Raw genomic sequence first — 15,162 nt, 5'->3', positions numbered from 1 at the left:
AGAGAGAATAGTTGTCTGCTCCTTATTGCTCCCTAATTGAAAGTAAGGATATGAATAGAGATGGGCCAGGCAGCAAGTAAATACCTACCTTCTCTCCTGAGGAACAGCTATATGCGTTTCTATCCAAGGCAAGGGGTTGGTAAATGTCTTCCCCCCATTTGTTGTTCCAGGTGCCCCAGGAGGTGGATTAGGGTGTGGGCCCTAGAGGTGAGGGGTAAGCAGAGCTTGGAGGACCAGCAAGGGGCAATGAAAGTCTCTGCATGGCTTACCATCTCCAGACTTTTCCACATGGAGCCAAAACGTATCCTACCATTGTATCACTGAGTCTGGTGGTCTCACCATGCGAGGGTCCATAGGCAGTGCAAAGTGTCGGGGCCTTGGAGGATGGCTGCTCAAATTTAAATGGGAAAGAACAAGTTTCCTGAGGGATAACCCTACCATCTGGGAGGCCAGGTCTCATCTGGGGCATGTAACCCCATGGGGTATTGTCCTTGGGGGTACAGACACTCACCCTCCTGTGATGGGGTGCTCATTCTGGCAAAGTGGGGTGGGATATGGGGACCCTGGGAATGTCTGAAATTGGCTGGGTTACTGTTCGATGCTTCAGGAACACAGCACCGGGGATGGTAGTGGGGCATCTTTACCTCAGCTCTCCAACCATATAACATCAACGTCTGTATAGTAAAGAGGAGGTTCCCGGTTCTGCTCTATCTGAGTTCTGTAGCTTTGGGTTTGCTGTACAGGATCTCCAAGTTGCAGTTCTGGAAAATCGAAGTGCTCCATAACCAAGACCAGGCTACGAACTCCTCAGAGGCACATGCATCCCTGGGGCCGACCCTACCCTACCCTACATAGACCCCCGTTCCCTCGCCCCCCAGCCTAGCTGCTACCCCAGGGCAAATGCCCCTAACTTTTACTTACCCTTAGTGCAGATTCACAGCATCGGAGTTCATGGCAGCCATCTTCTTCTCTTCGGTATTCATCGGAAGCAAGTTCCGTATCGGCGCATGCGCAGTTGGAGCAGTCTTCGGGTTTTTGTCAGCTGTGCATGTGCCGAAAGTCACGGAAATTGCCGAAGTGCCAGAAGAAGACCCAATGAAGACCGAAGAAGAAGAAAACTTAGGGGCATTTGCCCAGGGTAGCAGCTAGGTTGGGGGGGGGGATGTAGATGGGCCTATGTAGGGTAGGGGAGTAGGGTTTTTTAATAAGGGGTTTACTTCCCCCTTTAAGTGCTAAAAGCAGTGCATACTGTAAAAGGCTCACATTAGCCTATCTAGCAAGCTGAGCAGTTTCCCTTTCAGTCATTAACATAATAGGTTGGACTAATCAGTCGCTTGAGGCTACACAGTTGCTAGAGGGGGGGCACAGCCCCTCTCCCCCCTCCCCGTGTGCACTGAGAGAACTGACCGTAAGTGAGCCTGCCCAGATATGCAGGCAGGGTTAGAACGCTGTTATTTAAGCTTTTTATTTTCCAGTAAATGGACTGTCCCTAAGCCTTTACCGTGAGTAAGGATGGTAGCCCTTAAAGAGTTGGCAATTAGCCTGCGAGACATTGCTTACCATAGCCCTTGGATGTAGATATTGCCGGGGCATGCCCCCATAGTGCAGCTGGTGAGGGTATGATGATGCCATAGCAGAAGGATCATAAATGCCTTTCCAGCGGCAGATTCTAATTAATAGCGCCGCCTGAAGGCGGGTTCCTTCAATGGCCGGCCCCCCCTGCGGCCGGCAGGACGGCACTTTGAGACAAGCGCATTGCGCTCTTTCACAATAGTAATGCCGAATTTCTGGTTTAAAACTGGAAAATTCGGGCTCTTAAAGGTACAAGGAGCGGCTTTTGCGCGCCGCTGGGATAACCTCTCCTGCATTGCCGCCCGTGGCCTCTCACCCTCTCCTCTGGTTTCTGTATGGAAGCCCGTCCCTGCTGCTTTTCGCTTGATTGCCTTTTCCTCCCACTATCCTCTCTGCTTTTCCACCAGCCCCCCACCTTTGAGCAGCCCTCTCCTCTTTTATGTGAATACTGGTTTTCTCTGTCAGATTCCCCCTCATCCCTAGGAAGGTACATAATGAGTCATGTGTTATAGGGAACCCCAATGTGTACTGTGTCTAAGGGAAACAATATGGCAGTTCCCAGAGAAGGAATGTTCGGTGCATTCTTTTGAAAATTGGTCTCCTAAGATAATATTCGGAAGAAATATTTCCCTTAAGGAAAAAAAACTGGGTTACAATATATTTGATGTGGGCTGGAATTCTGGTCTAATCCTCTTGTCTTACCACCTCTTCCATCTTCCTTTCTGTTCTAAGGGGCCGTGGGTTTGTGGCTTTTTAGGGCTATTTTAGCCTCTTTTAATTGATAGGGCAAGTTAAGTACAAGGCCACAGCTCCGGTTACCCTGTCCTGCCTTTACTTTGTGGTGTCCCAGGCCTTAAAACAAAAATAGGCAGTTAGATTTTGGGACAACTCCACCCTCTATATTTTCAATTTTCTATGAACTCTATCTATGGATTGGTGAACGGATGACTTTTTAAGCCCATATGGAATTTTTGGTCAATTTTTAATTACTCCTTTTTAACTAGTTAATTAATTAACCAAGTCTCATTTTTTAGCCTATTTATTGCACTGCACTTTACTGGTGGAAACTTAATTGGCAATATTAATTTGCTAATTCTATTTGAATAATTGCCCTTTACTAATTAATTAATGAATGAATTTATTGATTAAGGGGTGGTATTGGAATCTATTTGGTGGGTTAATACACCCCTTTTGATTTAGCAGTAATCAATTATTTTTTATCATCAGTCTTTGTGGCTGATTGATTTCACACTATTTATTTGCACTAGGACTTTACTTAAGTTATTAGACAGCACCTCTTTATTAAATTATTATTATCAATATTAATTACCTGAGTTTTTGCAATTTAAGGTTTGAGTTAACCTTGGTATAGATACAGTATTAACTATTTGGTGGGGTTTCTTTCTCTTAGAAAACTGGATTCCTATCCCTTGTTAGGATCCAGACTTACCTTGAGGGTCTTTTTATTGGACAGTGTTTAGCTTTTATCTTTAGAGATTGGACTCATTTCTATCTTTTCCTTGTACTTCATCAAACACCACTAGAGGTTACTAGGTCATTTCCTTAGAAACCAGCTTCACTACCAAATTATCATTTTTTTCCACTACAGGGACGGTCCTTTCAGAGGATAGGAACTGTCTTGCATTACACCATAATGCCTCTCCAGCGCAGTGAGCACCAACCATTTGGATTTTTGGTGTGCTACCAACGTTAATGTGGATATGATCTTAAACGTTCTTGTGGTAACATGGGTGTGGTTTACTGTGGGTGTGGTTTAAAAGGGGAGTGGCCAACACTAACATATTATCAGCCCTCCACCACATAGGCCAGTAACATTTTTGCCCTCGGTACCACAGAAGGTGGGGGGGGCACCTCGAAGGGTGAAGTAAAGCAAGGCACTTGTTGGGGGAAGGGGTTATAGGAGAACATTTGGAGTTTGCACACACAAAGCACCGTGAAGTGTCAAAAAAAGCTTCTAATTCAATCCAGGTGAAAACATGTAATTTAGAGGAATGTAATGTAGAGGAATTGCCAGTGGATGGATATCAGTTTTGCCTGCTATCTAGAATTCTGAGTACATTTTGGAATATTCTGCAACTGTATTATTGAACCATGGTGCAGTCCGATGTACAGAGATCTGCTATATTCTGTAATCTCCTGCTGGTTCCTCCAATCTCTGCGTCCAGTGTAACCCCCGGCACATCTCCATGTATAGTGATTTAATAGATTCTAAATTTGAACTCCTGGTTCCCCAACTGTAGGGTCTACTTTAACTGTGCAAAGCTTAATGAACAGAGCTAAACTTGTTGTATCCTGTGACCCACTGCTGCCGTACCCAAATGTTCAATGAGTGTGACCCTGATAGTTTCTGTTCTGCAGCTGCAAGAAATTGGGATCCCTGAGTCTCCAGCTGAGCACGGGTCCTCTGCTTGTGGGGTCTGCAATTGTGTCACTTCTAAATTGGTACCCCCAGCTAGCAAGAAATATACTGCAAGAAAATAAATTGGCTCAGAGACATCTGGGATATACTTAGATTAGAACCCAATTTGTGCAAAGGTGCAGAATAAGATTGAGCTTTATAAATCGTTAGCAGTTGTAGTAACTGTGTAGTCTGTGCTGTTTTTGTAAAGGCCGACTAATTCACAGGCAACTTTAGGGGTTATCAGTATGGGGGTTCCCATTGGGATAGTCGGGCCTCTCTCTCACCCCTCCCGGCACAGTTTTCCTTCCTGGGGAGAGACAGACTGATACATCCCTGATTCCCTCATATCACTTGTCTGGTCCCAATTCTACTAAATGGACACACAATTCTGATGGGGGCTGCACTTTTTTCCTATACGCTGCAATATTGATTCACATAACATATACTGATATGAATGTTTTTAGTGGATAACTATCAGACCAGTGGCTGTGTTGGCCTTTGTGCTCTCTACAGTACCAATAAAGATTTACACTTTCCTCTTTATGCTGTGGGGCATTTCCTGAGGGCAAATAAATAATTTATATCCATACCTGCTGTATTAGACAAACAACTTCCCTATGGAGCCTATTAATATGCAGAGGCGGAGTTGCTCTGGGAAATCCGAGTATCACTCATAGGGATAATGTAACACCCTACTGTAAATTATAAGGATATTCGAGGGGTTCTGTGACAATATAAAGGCACAAGGCTGCAGTTCAGTTGCTTAATGTGATATTTGTACCCTGAACCCATCATTCGGCCCATAGGATAAATACTACGGATAGGGTTGCCACCTTTTCTGGAAAAAAAATACCGCCCTTCCTATTTTTTCTCGTTTTTTCCTATTAATAACATTGGCATCAAGCATCATTTTTACCGGCCAGGTGGCAACCCTAACTACGGAGCATTTCATGGCAAACACAATGGAGCCATTTTGATGATTTGGCTATTTTTTTTCTAGTAAACAGGTCTTGTTCCACTCTCCTTATCCACCCCTCACCAATATAGTGCAACTGATTGCCTGTCACTGTTGTTTAACTGGAGCAGAGATAAGAGCACAAGTAGTTTGTGTGGGGACTAACTAACCAGTACAAGTGCCCAGGAAAAGGGGCAATGGATTGAACTCAGGGCTTGGGCAGGCTAAAAGAGGTTGCAGGCTAGGATAATATTGGCGTCTTACTGGGAGCTCTTATACTTTGATTTGAAACCACTTGAGATATTTCAGCTGTCCATAGAGAAGATATGCATTCCCTACTTGAATGATCCTCGGTAGCCTCAGCTCCTCAAGCAGTTGCGGGGGACTCGTCATTATAATATATAGTGTATTCATACAGGAGCAGACTCCATTTGTCTGCAAGGGCTCTGCATAACTAGTAGCAGCTCCCATCAGGATCTGTGTAACCAGTCTCTTATTAACAGGGAAATACTGAAATTGTACATACATCTCCAAGGGTGACGGACGACTGTTCTGTCCCAGACAATTGCCCCAATCAGGGGTCCCACACACCTTCCAGCTGCTTTGGACTTAGGATGCGGCCTCTGCAGCTTTTTGCCCATGCCCTGTTCTATCCATTGCCTCTATTTTGCTGGACACTGTGCTGGTTATTTAGTCATTCCATAAACTACTGTTGCTCTGACCTCAGCAGTGACAGGTGATTGTGCCATATAATAACAATTTACATGGAAACGTAGCAGAATTGCCAAAACAGCCTCAGTATAATGACATGAAATCCTCAGTACACAATTGTACAAATAAACAGTTCAGGGTCAGTATTACATAGCAACCAAGGATTGGGAGTGGTTGAAAAAAACCTTTGCCCGAGTGACACCTGACTGCTAGCCAATTTGGAGAAAAATCTGCATCCAAATTCTCTTCAATGTGCCGTTTTGGAGTCAAGTCTAGAAATCCAAACTCTTTGGCTCTTACTGGATGCAACACTGCCGATCAGTGGAGAAGATGGTTGACCTCTTGCTGCAGTGGAACATACAAGCCCCTTGGACGTTGCATGACTAACATGGCAACATGTGCAATAGCCTGATGGAAGGTACCAGACAGAATCAAGAAAATAGTTCACTTAAATTTTATTACAAGGTATATTTATCTTATTTACCGTTTTTACAAGGCATAATAGGCCATTAATTAGGGATGCAGCGAATCCAGGATTCGGTTCGGAATTTGACCAGGATTTTCAGCAGGACTCGGCCGAATTCTTGTGCCTGGCCAAACCCAAATCCTAATTTGCATATATAAATTAAGGACGGGTAGGGAAATCGTCACAAAAGATGATCTGTTTTCCTCTTTTTCCTTCCCTGATTCTAATTTGCATATGCAAATTAGGATTTGGTTCGGTATTTGGTCAAATCTTTCACCAGGCATTGGGCAGAATCCCAAATAGTGGATTTGTTGCATCCCTACCATTAATATTTAGTATTTACATAACACCCCCCCAGGGCAAAAACATGCCTCTGTATTCATGCTACTATTTACCGGACATATGTTTGTTCATTAGGATGTGTAGAGTCCAGGGCTTGAAAAGGGCATCAACTACCAGAAAATTTCGATTTGGCGGTAACACAGGAACATCAGCTGCATCAGCACTTAAACCTGCCTGAGAAGCTCGGGGATGTTGGGATGGTTAAGTAGGACTTGACTCCACATTGTATGTCTCCAGCTCATATCGCTCCTTCTGGCTTGGAAACCTCACATTCTTCTTAAAGGGGCTGATGTGATAGAATGGTGGCAGAGGCTGAGCCTTGAATTTATAGACCTCAAGGAAAAGATCCAGAGTTGAGCTTTGCAAGTATGATACCCACACTGCACTGCAATATAGATGCCTGTATCTACCCTGTGCCCATCACCCACACCACTCAGCTGTGCATATGTTCCTATTTCTGCCCTGTGGTGAGAATATCCCACCCCTATTTTGCCATACTCACTTCCACTTTGCGAAGTTCATCCAACCGCTTCTCTTTCTGCAGCTGCCGCTCCTTGTCCCGCTTAAAGAAGGAAAAGGGACAAACATCCACTTGTCTCTTTTCTAAAAGTTTGAGTTTAAATAGGACCCTGTAGTGTGGCGTACGAGTGGCTTTGATAACAGGCACCTCCTCTTCCTCGAGCTCCCTCTGGTGGCCATGCAGGCAATAACGTGCAGGAGTTCTTTTGGAGAAAGTTATAACCTTTTCAGCACTGGATTCCAAAGCCTCCTCACGCTTTCGTTTTTTTCCCTGTGACAGGTTGAAGGGTTTTGGGATTGTGTATCCTCGTTTAGGAATCTGAACCTGTGGGTACAGCCAATTACATTTGTGCTCCCACACAACAAATCCAATGATAACCCCCACACTGCTAAACTCACCGATGGCAGTTGGTGTCTCCTTAGTGATGCAACAAAGTTCACCATGTTACAGTCATTTCTCTCAGGTTGATTGGAACCATGCTCAAGTTGATCATTGGTTTTACAGAGAAAATCCACTGGTTTTGTGACTGGAGGGTCACCATTATTCAAAGACTGACCTGAGACACAGAAGGGGGGGGGGGTGAAGCCATGCAATAGACACAGAGCCAATTAGTTATACCCTCATATTGTACTGTCTAAAACACTGTGGTACAGAGGCCCTAAGTTTTACCAGTGTTTAATCCATATCCACTTTAAATCACACCCATGTTACCACAAGAATTTTTAAGACCATATCCAAGTTCAGGGTGGTAGCACATCAAAGAACAAAAAAAACAAACGATTGGTGCTCACTGCAGGGATATCACTCATCACGAATATGTGAAACATTAAAGTCATTTTAAGACATACCCTTAAATCCATATGCCTCCTCCCCTGTGGATAACACAGTACATGATTAAATACCTTAGGGGCCCTTAATAACTTCCAAATGCTAACAAACCCCCAGAACAAATGCTACCAGGCTCATGTCCCACAAGTAGCATAGGGCAGGCAGAGTATGGCACACACAGGGAGCATGGGGCAGGCAGAGTATGGCACACACAGGGAACATAGGGCAGGCAGAGTATGGCACACACAAGGATCATAGAGCATGAAGAGTATGGCAGACACAGGGAGCATGGGGAAGGCAGAATACTGCAGGAGACAGAAACCTATCAGGACCACTTTAAATTGAACAGTTCATACTGTGCTACAAAGTACTGGTGGCCCTCCGGCAGTTTGAATGAGATGTGAACAGTGCAGGGCTTTACAGGTGTGAACAGTACCGGACTGTGAACAATAGAGGTGTTACAGATGTGAACAATACAGGGGGATTACATCAGTTAGACAGCATTGGTCAAATGAGAAGAAATATGGCTCCTCCCTTCCATATGTATAAATACAAAAGGAATGTTCTGAGTACAGTATGAGGGTATATCTTATTTTGTACACAGTCAGGAAAATATAGTCGCTCCCACCAACAGGTACACACACCTGCTCTAGTTATGGCAGCTTTCATGGAATGCTCATTTTTCTTGAGATTCTTTTGAAGTTCTTGTATCTTCTCAAGCTCTTGCTGTTCTGCAATTTTAGGCTTCACCAGCACATTCCTACTCCTGAAAAGAAACTTGTATGACATATGTAAATAGGCAATGACACATATCTACTGGGAACCAATCCATTAGGCTCCAGCACTGTACAACTTGTTGGTTATTTTACAGTAATAATCATGTAGTCAGGAGCAGTGCTGAACTAATGTTCCCCTCAACTTGGATGGACACAGCTGTAATATATTCTCCACAAAGGTATAATAGGATCAGAGAAGATATATGGATGTATTTAGGGTAATATAGATAAACAAGGCTGTGACTCACATGAGCCTTTCAAAAGGGCGATTCTTTATTTGCATCCAAGTTAACAGCCCAGCAGCCTTTCCCATAAAAGAGCAATATGGATCTTGATATCAGTGGTTTGTAGCTTTGCTGAGCATTAAACCCCCACCGCACCATACATGCATGAGACAGATATTCTTTCCAGAGCAGGTTGAGTTACTGGGCCCCAGCAGAGAATGGTAACAAATCATTTCTACAGACTTCAGCAGGAAGGAAAGTGGTCAGTCACTGGGGCTGATGAAGTTTCAGTAGCCATACATACCCCTTTAGTTTGCACAGCGGGGAGTCAGCCTGTGGTGGCTCATTCTCAAGATCTGACTCTCTCATTTTTATGAGAAGCTTTTCCCGATGCTTCCTGGACATGAGCCTGGTTGATCTGTTGGAGGGAGAAATGAGGATAGGTGAGAAAAGATAACATGGCATAGCAGAAATCGGATTTCACTGTATGGAAAGGAAACTTAACCCCTTAAACATTACAGGTTTCAAAACATAAAACAAAATATATGTAAAAACGCTGCTTTATCTAAAGGAAAAAAAATAGGGTACAGATGGATAAATAATGGCATAGCAGAACCTATATGAAGAGGGAGTGTGTTAAAAAACATGGGACAGAAAGAGGAAAGAAAAAATCAAAAGCAGAGAAAACGCCAAAGGAAAATTAGTCCTTTAAAAGAGAAGTAAACAACAGAAGGAGCAGCAAAATGAGAAGTGCTTGTGTGCCAGTACCCACTGCTTCTCATTGTATAATCTTTTTAGTGCAGGAACACTTTAAGTGTTTGAAATGTAGGCCTTTAAGTAACACCAAAAAATGTAAGTGTTTTAAAGTAATGAAAATATCGTGTACTGTTGCCCTGCACTGGTAAAACTGATCGGTTTGCTTCAGAAACACTACTATAGTTTATATAAACTAACTGCTGTAAAGCAAGGGTGGAGATTGAAAAAAGGCTATATGGCACAGGTTAAATAGTGGATAACAGATAACACCATTATGTTCTACAGCAGGGGTAGGCAACCCCAGGCTCCGGAGCCTCATGCGGCTCTTTATCCTGCGGCTTTGCTTGTCACGTCGTCTATACAGCCCTCACACCTGCTGGCGGCTTCTTGAGTGTGCGACCGCGGTAAGCTGTCATCTTACCGCGGTAGAACACTCAGGAAGCCACCAGCAGGTGCGAGGGCTGTACAGACGTCCCAGGAGTGACAGGCAATATGATTCATCATGGTCCTTACCGCGGTCACACACTCAAGACAAGACAAACAAGACAACAAAGGGAAAATCATCATGGAGCTTCAGAAACAGAAGTCACATTAAACAGATGAGAACAGTAGCATTTAATAGGGCTATTCAGTGTTTAATTTATTTCAAAGTAGGCCTACACATACACACTGCACTTCTGTTTGTTGTATTCTGTTGTTGTAACAGTTAACATTAAAAAAAAGGTTACAACTTTTAAAAGTTTATAAATTGTGTTATGTTTTGCGGCTCCAGACTATTTTTCTTTAGTGGAAGAGGGGGCAAAATGGCTCTTTTGATAGTAAAGGTTGCTGACCCTGTTCTACAGAGTATATTTGCTATCTGTTGTGTAACCTGAGCCTTTTCTCAGGTTACTCCCCCATTGCTACACAGCATCTTATTTGTATTAGGGATGCACCGAATCCACTATTTTGGATTCGGCCGAACCCCCAAATCCTTTGCGATAGATTCGGCCGAATACGAATCCTGCTGAAAAAGGCCGAATCCCAAACTCAATCCTGGATTTGGTGCCTCCCTAATTTATATAAACTATAGTAGTGGTTCTGAAGCAAACACAGCAGTGTTACCAGTGCAGGGCAACACTGCATTATATTTGTATTACTTTAAAACACTTTTTTGATGTTACTGTTCCTTTAAACAGGTGTAGTCTTATAATCTTAATCAAGATCAAAAACATCTGCTGCTTATTCTATTAATCCAGTGTCTAGTGTTTCTAATGAATCTGTAAAATATGACAGATAAAGCAAACTACTGTGACACAGGTACACAGCATTGTCCCCAAGCCCAAAAAAAAAAAAAAAAAAAAAAAAAACAACTTACCGCATTGACGGAGATTTCACATCACAAAAATGTGTAGTACTCTTGGAGACTGCCTCCTTTGAAAGGGTTGTCAACACCTTGCGCTTGTGTTCTGTTAAAGGAAACAGACTTGTTTAACTGGAGCAGCCTAATGCCCCCTGCCAATTGTAAGGCTGCTTCTTTAGAACATGCTAATATATTCATGCTGCACTGTATCAGCATTGGGGTCCCTTACACTCCCAGCAGAAACACATTTATTTGTCACTTACCAGAATTCACAGCAGAAGTTTCAAAGCGTGGCCTCTGGTTTGGGGGAGTATTAAGTGCATTGGTCACTCTGTCTGCAGAACAAAAATTGGCAACAGATTACATATGTGGTATAAACTGGTCCTCAGGCCAAGTCCACCAAGCCACTTGGATAGATGTCCAGTTAGGGGGTGAATGCCCATTTGATTTTATGTTAAGCTTCCAGGAATATCTAGAAGATCAGAGAGTGGGGTCTGGAAGTAAGCACTTATGTTGCTGGAACTATGGGCGAATGCCCAATTCACCAATGTTTTATATATCAAATCTTATGTCCAAAGGGCCCTGACCTCCAAGTGGGGCTTGAACCTAAAAGTCAGACAACTACTATTAGCGAAGTAGCCCAGGAGCCCATGCCACTGGCACTCAATTACATCATGCATTTGGAGCTAGGTTACAATAAAGACATTAAGGGTGACCCTTATATCCTTGGTAACCAATCAGAATGGGCAGACTATAGAGTAGAAACAACCTTGGAAGGCATCATCAACTGAATGAAGATAATTTCTCAGTGGCTGTGTCAGTTTTTTTTAACTTAATTTCTTGGTTCAGGGCTATTTTTGTATTGGTAGCCCTTCCTACACAAGTAAGTCCTATATGCAGGCAGCAGTACTGTAAAGAGAAGACATGGAAAGAGCAGAAGGATTGGAGAGTAGGGTAGAGCAAGTGGGGATTATTAGAGAAAACCAACAGAGATCAAGAGGGCCTAAATGTACAAATGAAAATGGCAGAAGAGGGGAAGCTCCAGAATGAGATGAGGGGCCCAGATGTGTTTAGGTAGAGAGAAAGGTACAGCTATGCACCTAGCAATGCTCCTATTAGAAAATAAAGGGCACACGTGGGCACTGGAAATCAGAAACAAAGGACATGGCACACACAGGAGTTAACAGCTAAAAGGATCTACAATACAGGTGCGCATAGAGTCCCTCCTTACAACATATAAGTATGTTGGTGTAGGGAGCCTACCCAAATGTTAAGCAACTCAGGGAGTCTGAGCAAAGAAAAACTGAGCTATGCAAATGTGAGGGAGGAGTCAAGGCACTAGAGAGGCTGCCACACGGAGAGTTCTAACCCTCAGACAAAGAATGAAACAAGGGTGCACTCAAACAGCCAGGGGAAGGCTCACCCAGGGGATAGTCTGCACCTCCAGCAGCACTCATGCCAAACACTTCATCACATTCAATATACAGATCCCCCCAACCCAATTCCCAGCCAATACTTGACTCTACGCCCCTTCCATTCTAGATCCCCAAGGAATCTCACCGAACCAGGAGTCAGCATTGTGATCCTCATGGAAAGAACTAAAGTTAATGTATGTAGAAGGGGCATCAAAGGTGTAGGGATCCAGCATGTCTGCCATAGCAACTGGGCCACTTACAGGAAACTGTCTCACCATTGCACTGTACCTGTGAGAAGATGATGCCAAACCGGGCATTACTGGGACTGACAGGGGATTATACCAGCAATTCTCCTATTCCCTCCACACATCCCTGAAATAGCCCTCGTACGTGTTTACTCTAAATATCCCACCCAGAATACCATATCCCTGTATTATCCAGTCGGCACCCCATATTTATGTATATGCCAGTAAGCAGCCCATATGCTTGTATATTCCAGTCAGCATCCCATTTGCTTATATAACCCAGTCAGCACCCCATATCATTATATATATCCTAGTCAGAACCCCATATCCTTACGGAACACAGTCTGCATCCCATATCCTTATATAACCGAGTCAGTGCTATCCTTATATAACCCAGTCAGCACCCTTTATCATTATATGTCCCAAGCAGCAACCCATATCCTTAAATAACCCATTCAGCACCCCATATACTTATATAACCCAGTCTGCATCCCATATTCTTACAGAACCAAGTCAGCACCCCCTATCCTTATATTACCCATTCAGCACTATCCTTATGTAACCCAGTCAGCAGCCCCTATCCTTCTATAACCCACTCTGCACCCCATATCCTTATATAAGCCAGTCTGCATCCCATATGCTTACAGAACCCAGTCAGCAGCCCGTATCCTTATATAACCCAGTCAACACCCCATATCCTTATATATATCCTAGTCAGAACCCCATATCTTTACAGAACCCAGGCTGCATCCCATATCCTTAGATAACCCATTCAATACTGTCCTTCTATAACCCAGTCTGCATCCTATATCCTTACAGGACCCAGTCAGCACCCACTATCCCCTGCACCCCACATCCTTCTATAGTCAGCATCCCGGACGAGGAAACAAACCCAACCCATGCAGCATAACACAAACACTCCATACCTTCGTTACCAGGTTAAATAGAGAACGCCGTCAAACAGACCAATCGCCTCACTTGACGTCACCGAACGCTCCGATTGGATGCAATTGGACGAATTGGAGGGCACGCACACAGGTTGCTAGGAAATGTAAAACAACTAGATAGCCGGATAAACATCTCTCGTGGTTCATTAGAAGATTGTGGTCGTTAGCTATATTGTATATAGAGCTATATTACATTAAAATTACTTGTGGAGGATGGGAAAATGTAGTAAGGAAGTTTCTGCAACCCTAAAAGATTGTTTTTGTTTTTTGTTTTTTTGATCCTGATCGTGATAAAAGTTGGGATCTTGGATTTTGTTAGAAGTGTCAGTGGCCCAGCACATGCTCCCTGTGCTTTGGGCAACTGTAGGGAAGACAGTGTCGGACTGGGATGCCAGAGGACCACCAGAAAGCCTTAGACCTTGGGCTCACCGAAAAACCTAAGACAGTGGACCGTTCCAAACTATTATTCCTCCTCTCCTCACTCAACCTCTTTATTTTCCTACTTTTTTATATATACTTACAATATTGTCCCATTATTAAGCATTTTCCCACAAAAAGAAATAGGGAATGACCATGAAATAGGCCAAATGTTTAGAAACAAGAGGGCCCACTAACATCTGGACCCCCCGGGAGTTTTCCTGGTATCCCGGTGGGCCAATTCTACACTGGCTGAGGCAGTTGTACATAAAAAAAAAAAAGTGTTCAGTGGGTATCATTTGTGAATCTGCCACTATGCCATTCTACTATTAATTCTGGGGGGTATTATACATGGAATTGACTCTGTGCCATTTTACTATGAATTCTGGGGGTATTATACATGGAATTGCCTCTTTTTCATTCCAATATGAATTCTGGGGGGTATTATACATGGAATTGCCTCTGTGCCATTCTAATATTAATTCTGGGGGGTATTATATATGGAATTGCCTCTGTGCCATTCTAATATGAATTCTGGGGGTATTATACATGGAATTGCCTCTGTGCCATTCTACTATGAATTCTGGGGCTATTATACATGGAATTGCCACTGTGCCATTCTAATATTAATTCTGGGGTATTATACATGGAATTGCCTCTGTGCCATTCTACTATGAATTCTGGGCTATTATACATGGAATTGCCACTGTGCCATTTTAATATGAATTCTGGGGGGTATTATACATATAATTGTCTCTGTGCCATTTTAACATGAATTCTGGGGGTTTTATACATAAAATTGCCTATGTGCCATGATTCTTCTATGAATTCTGGGGGTATTATACATGGAATTGCCTCCGTGCCATTCTAATGTGAATTCTGGGGGTGTTATACATGGAATTGTCTCTTTAACAAACAAGGGAAAGTTGTGCTCACCACTATTTTTTAAAACCGTTAGGCGGGGGTGCAATGAGGCTGTGACCACAAAATACATATAGTCAACTACAAGAGGTCCTCTGCACTCAACCCATTATCAATATATTTAAGACAAGAGACATTTTGTGCATATTGCTACTGAAAAATGCCTTACCCTTTAAACAAAACAGGGATTGTTTGTCCTTATATTGCAATATATTTAAGCTGGCCAACTACGTCAAAGTCATCCCATATCAGGCCAGTCCTGTGCTCAATTTTATCTGATTCATTAAGAATTCTATTGCTTCA

At 43.3% G+C, this 15,162-nt stretch overlaps 2 protein-coding genes across 5 annotated transcripts in view; one reads left to right on the top strand and one right to left on the bottom strand.

Moving 5' to 3' along the window:
* The window catches only part of LOC108701997 (traf2 and NCK-interacting protein kinase), a 1,005,599-nt gene that overhangs the window by 528,167 nt on the left and 462,270 nt on the right, over positions 1–15,162 (top strand). The gene's annotated exons all lie outside the window — the stretch shown is intronic.
* On the bottom strand, positions 6,099–13,798 carry LOC121398323 (targeting protein for Xklp2-B-like). Of its 4 annotated transcripts, none has more exons than XM_041577452.1 (9): positions 13,501–13,797; positions 12,475–12,617; positions 11,178–11,249; positions 10,939–11,020; positions 9,121–9,234; positions 8,461–8,582; positions 7,387–7,544; positions 6,971–7,312; positions 6,099–6,801 (listed from the first exon to the last, which is right to left on the bottom strand). In XM_041577452.1, the coding sequence occupies exons 2-9, from the start codon at positions 12,605–12,607 to the stop codon at positions 6,670–6,672; spliced, it is 1,155 nt and encodes a 384-aa protein (XP_041433386.1). In that variant the 5' UTR covers positions 12,608–12,617; positions 13,501–13,797; the 3' UTR covers positions 6,099–6,669. The 4 variants fall into 4 exon arrangements, with proteins under 4 accessions (XP_041433386.1, XP_041433385.1, XP_041433387.1 ...); XM_041577451.1 differs by having other exon boundaries at positions 10,930–11,020; positions 13,501–13,795; XM_041577454.1 differs by having other exon boundaries at positions 6,630–6,754; positions 10,930–11,020; positions 13,501–13,793.

This window comes from Xenopus laevis, chromosome 9_10L, assembly GCF_017654675.1.
Source record: "Xenopus laevis strain J_2021 chromosome 9_10L, Xenopus_laevis_v10.1, whole genome shotgun sequence".
In the NCBI taxonomy this organism is placed as follows: Eukaryota; Metazoa; Chordata; class Amphibia; order Anura; family Pipidae; genus Xenopus; species Xenopus laevis.
Note: the sequence above shows the minus strand (reverse complement) of the source record. Positions and strands in the feature narration are given on the sequence as shown.

What these genes read in the sequence shown, in the direction of transcription:
- LOC121398323 (XM_041577451.1), bottom strand. Translation starts at nt 12,607, where the DNA reads ATGGTGAGACAGTTTCCTGTAAGTGGCCCAGTTGCTATGGCAGACATG. An exon ending in CCGCTGTGCAAACTAAAGGG is followed by an intron (nt 8,583 to 9,120) that starts GTATGTATGGCT and finishes GTTTCTTTTCAG; the next exon opens with GAGTAGGAATGTGCTGGTGA. An exon ending in GGAGACACCAACTGCCATCG is followed by an intron (nt 7,313 to 7,386) that starts GTGAGTTTAGCA and finishes CTGTACCCACAG; the next exon opens with GTTCAGATTCCTAAACGAGG.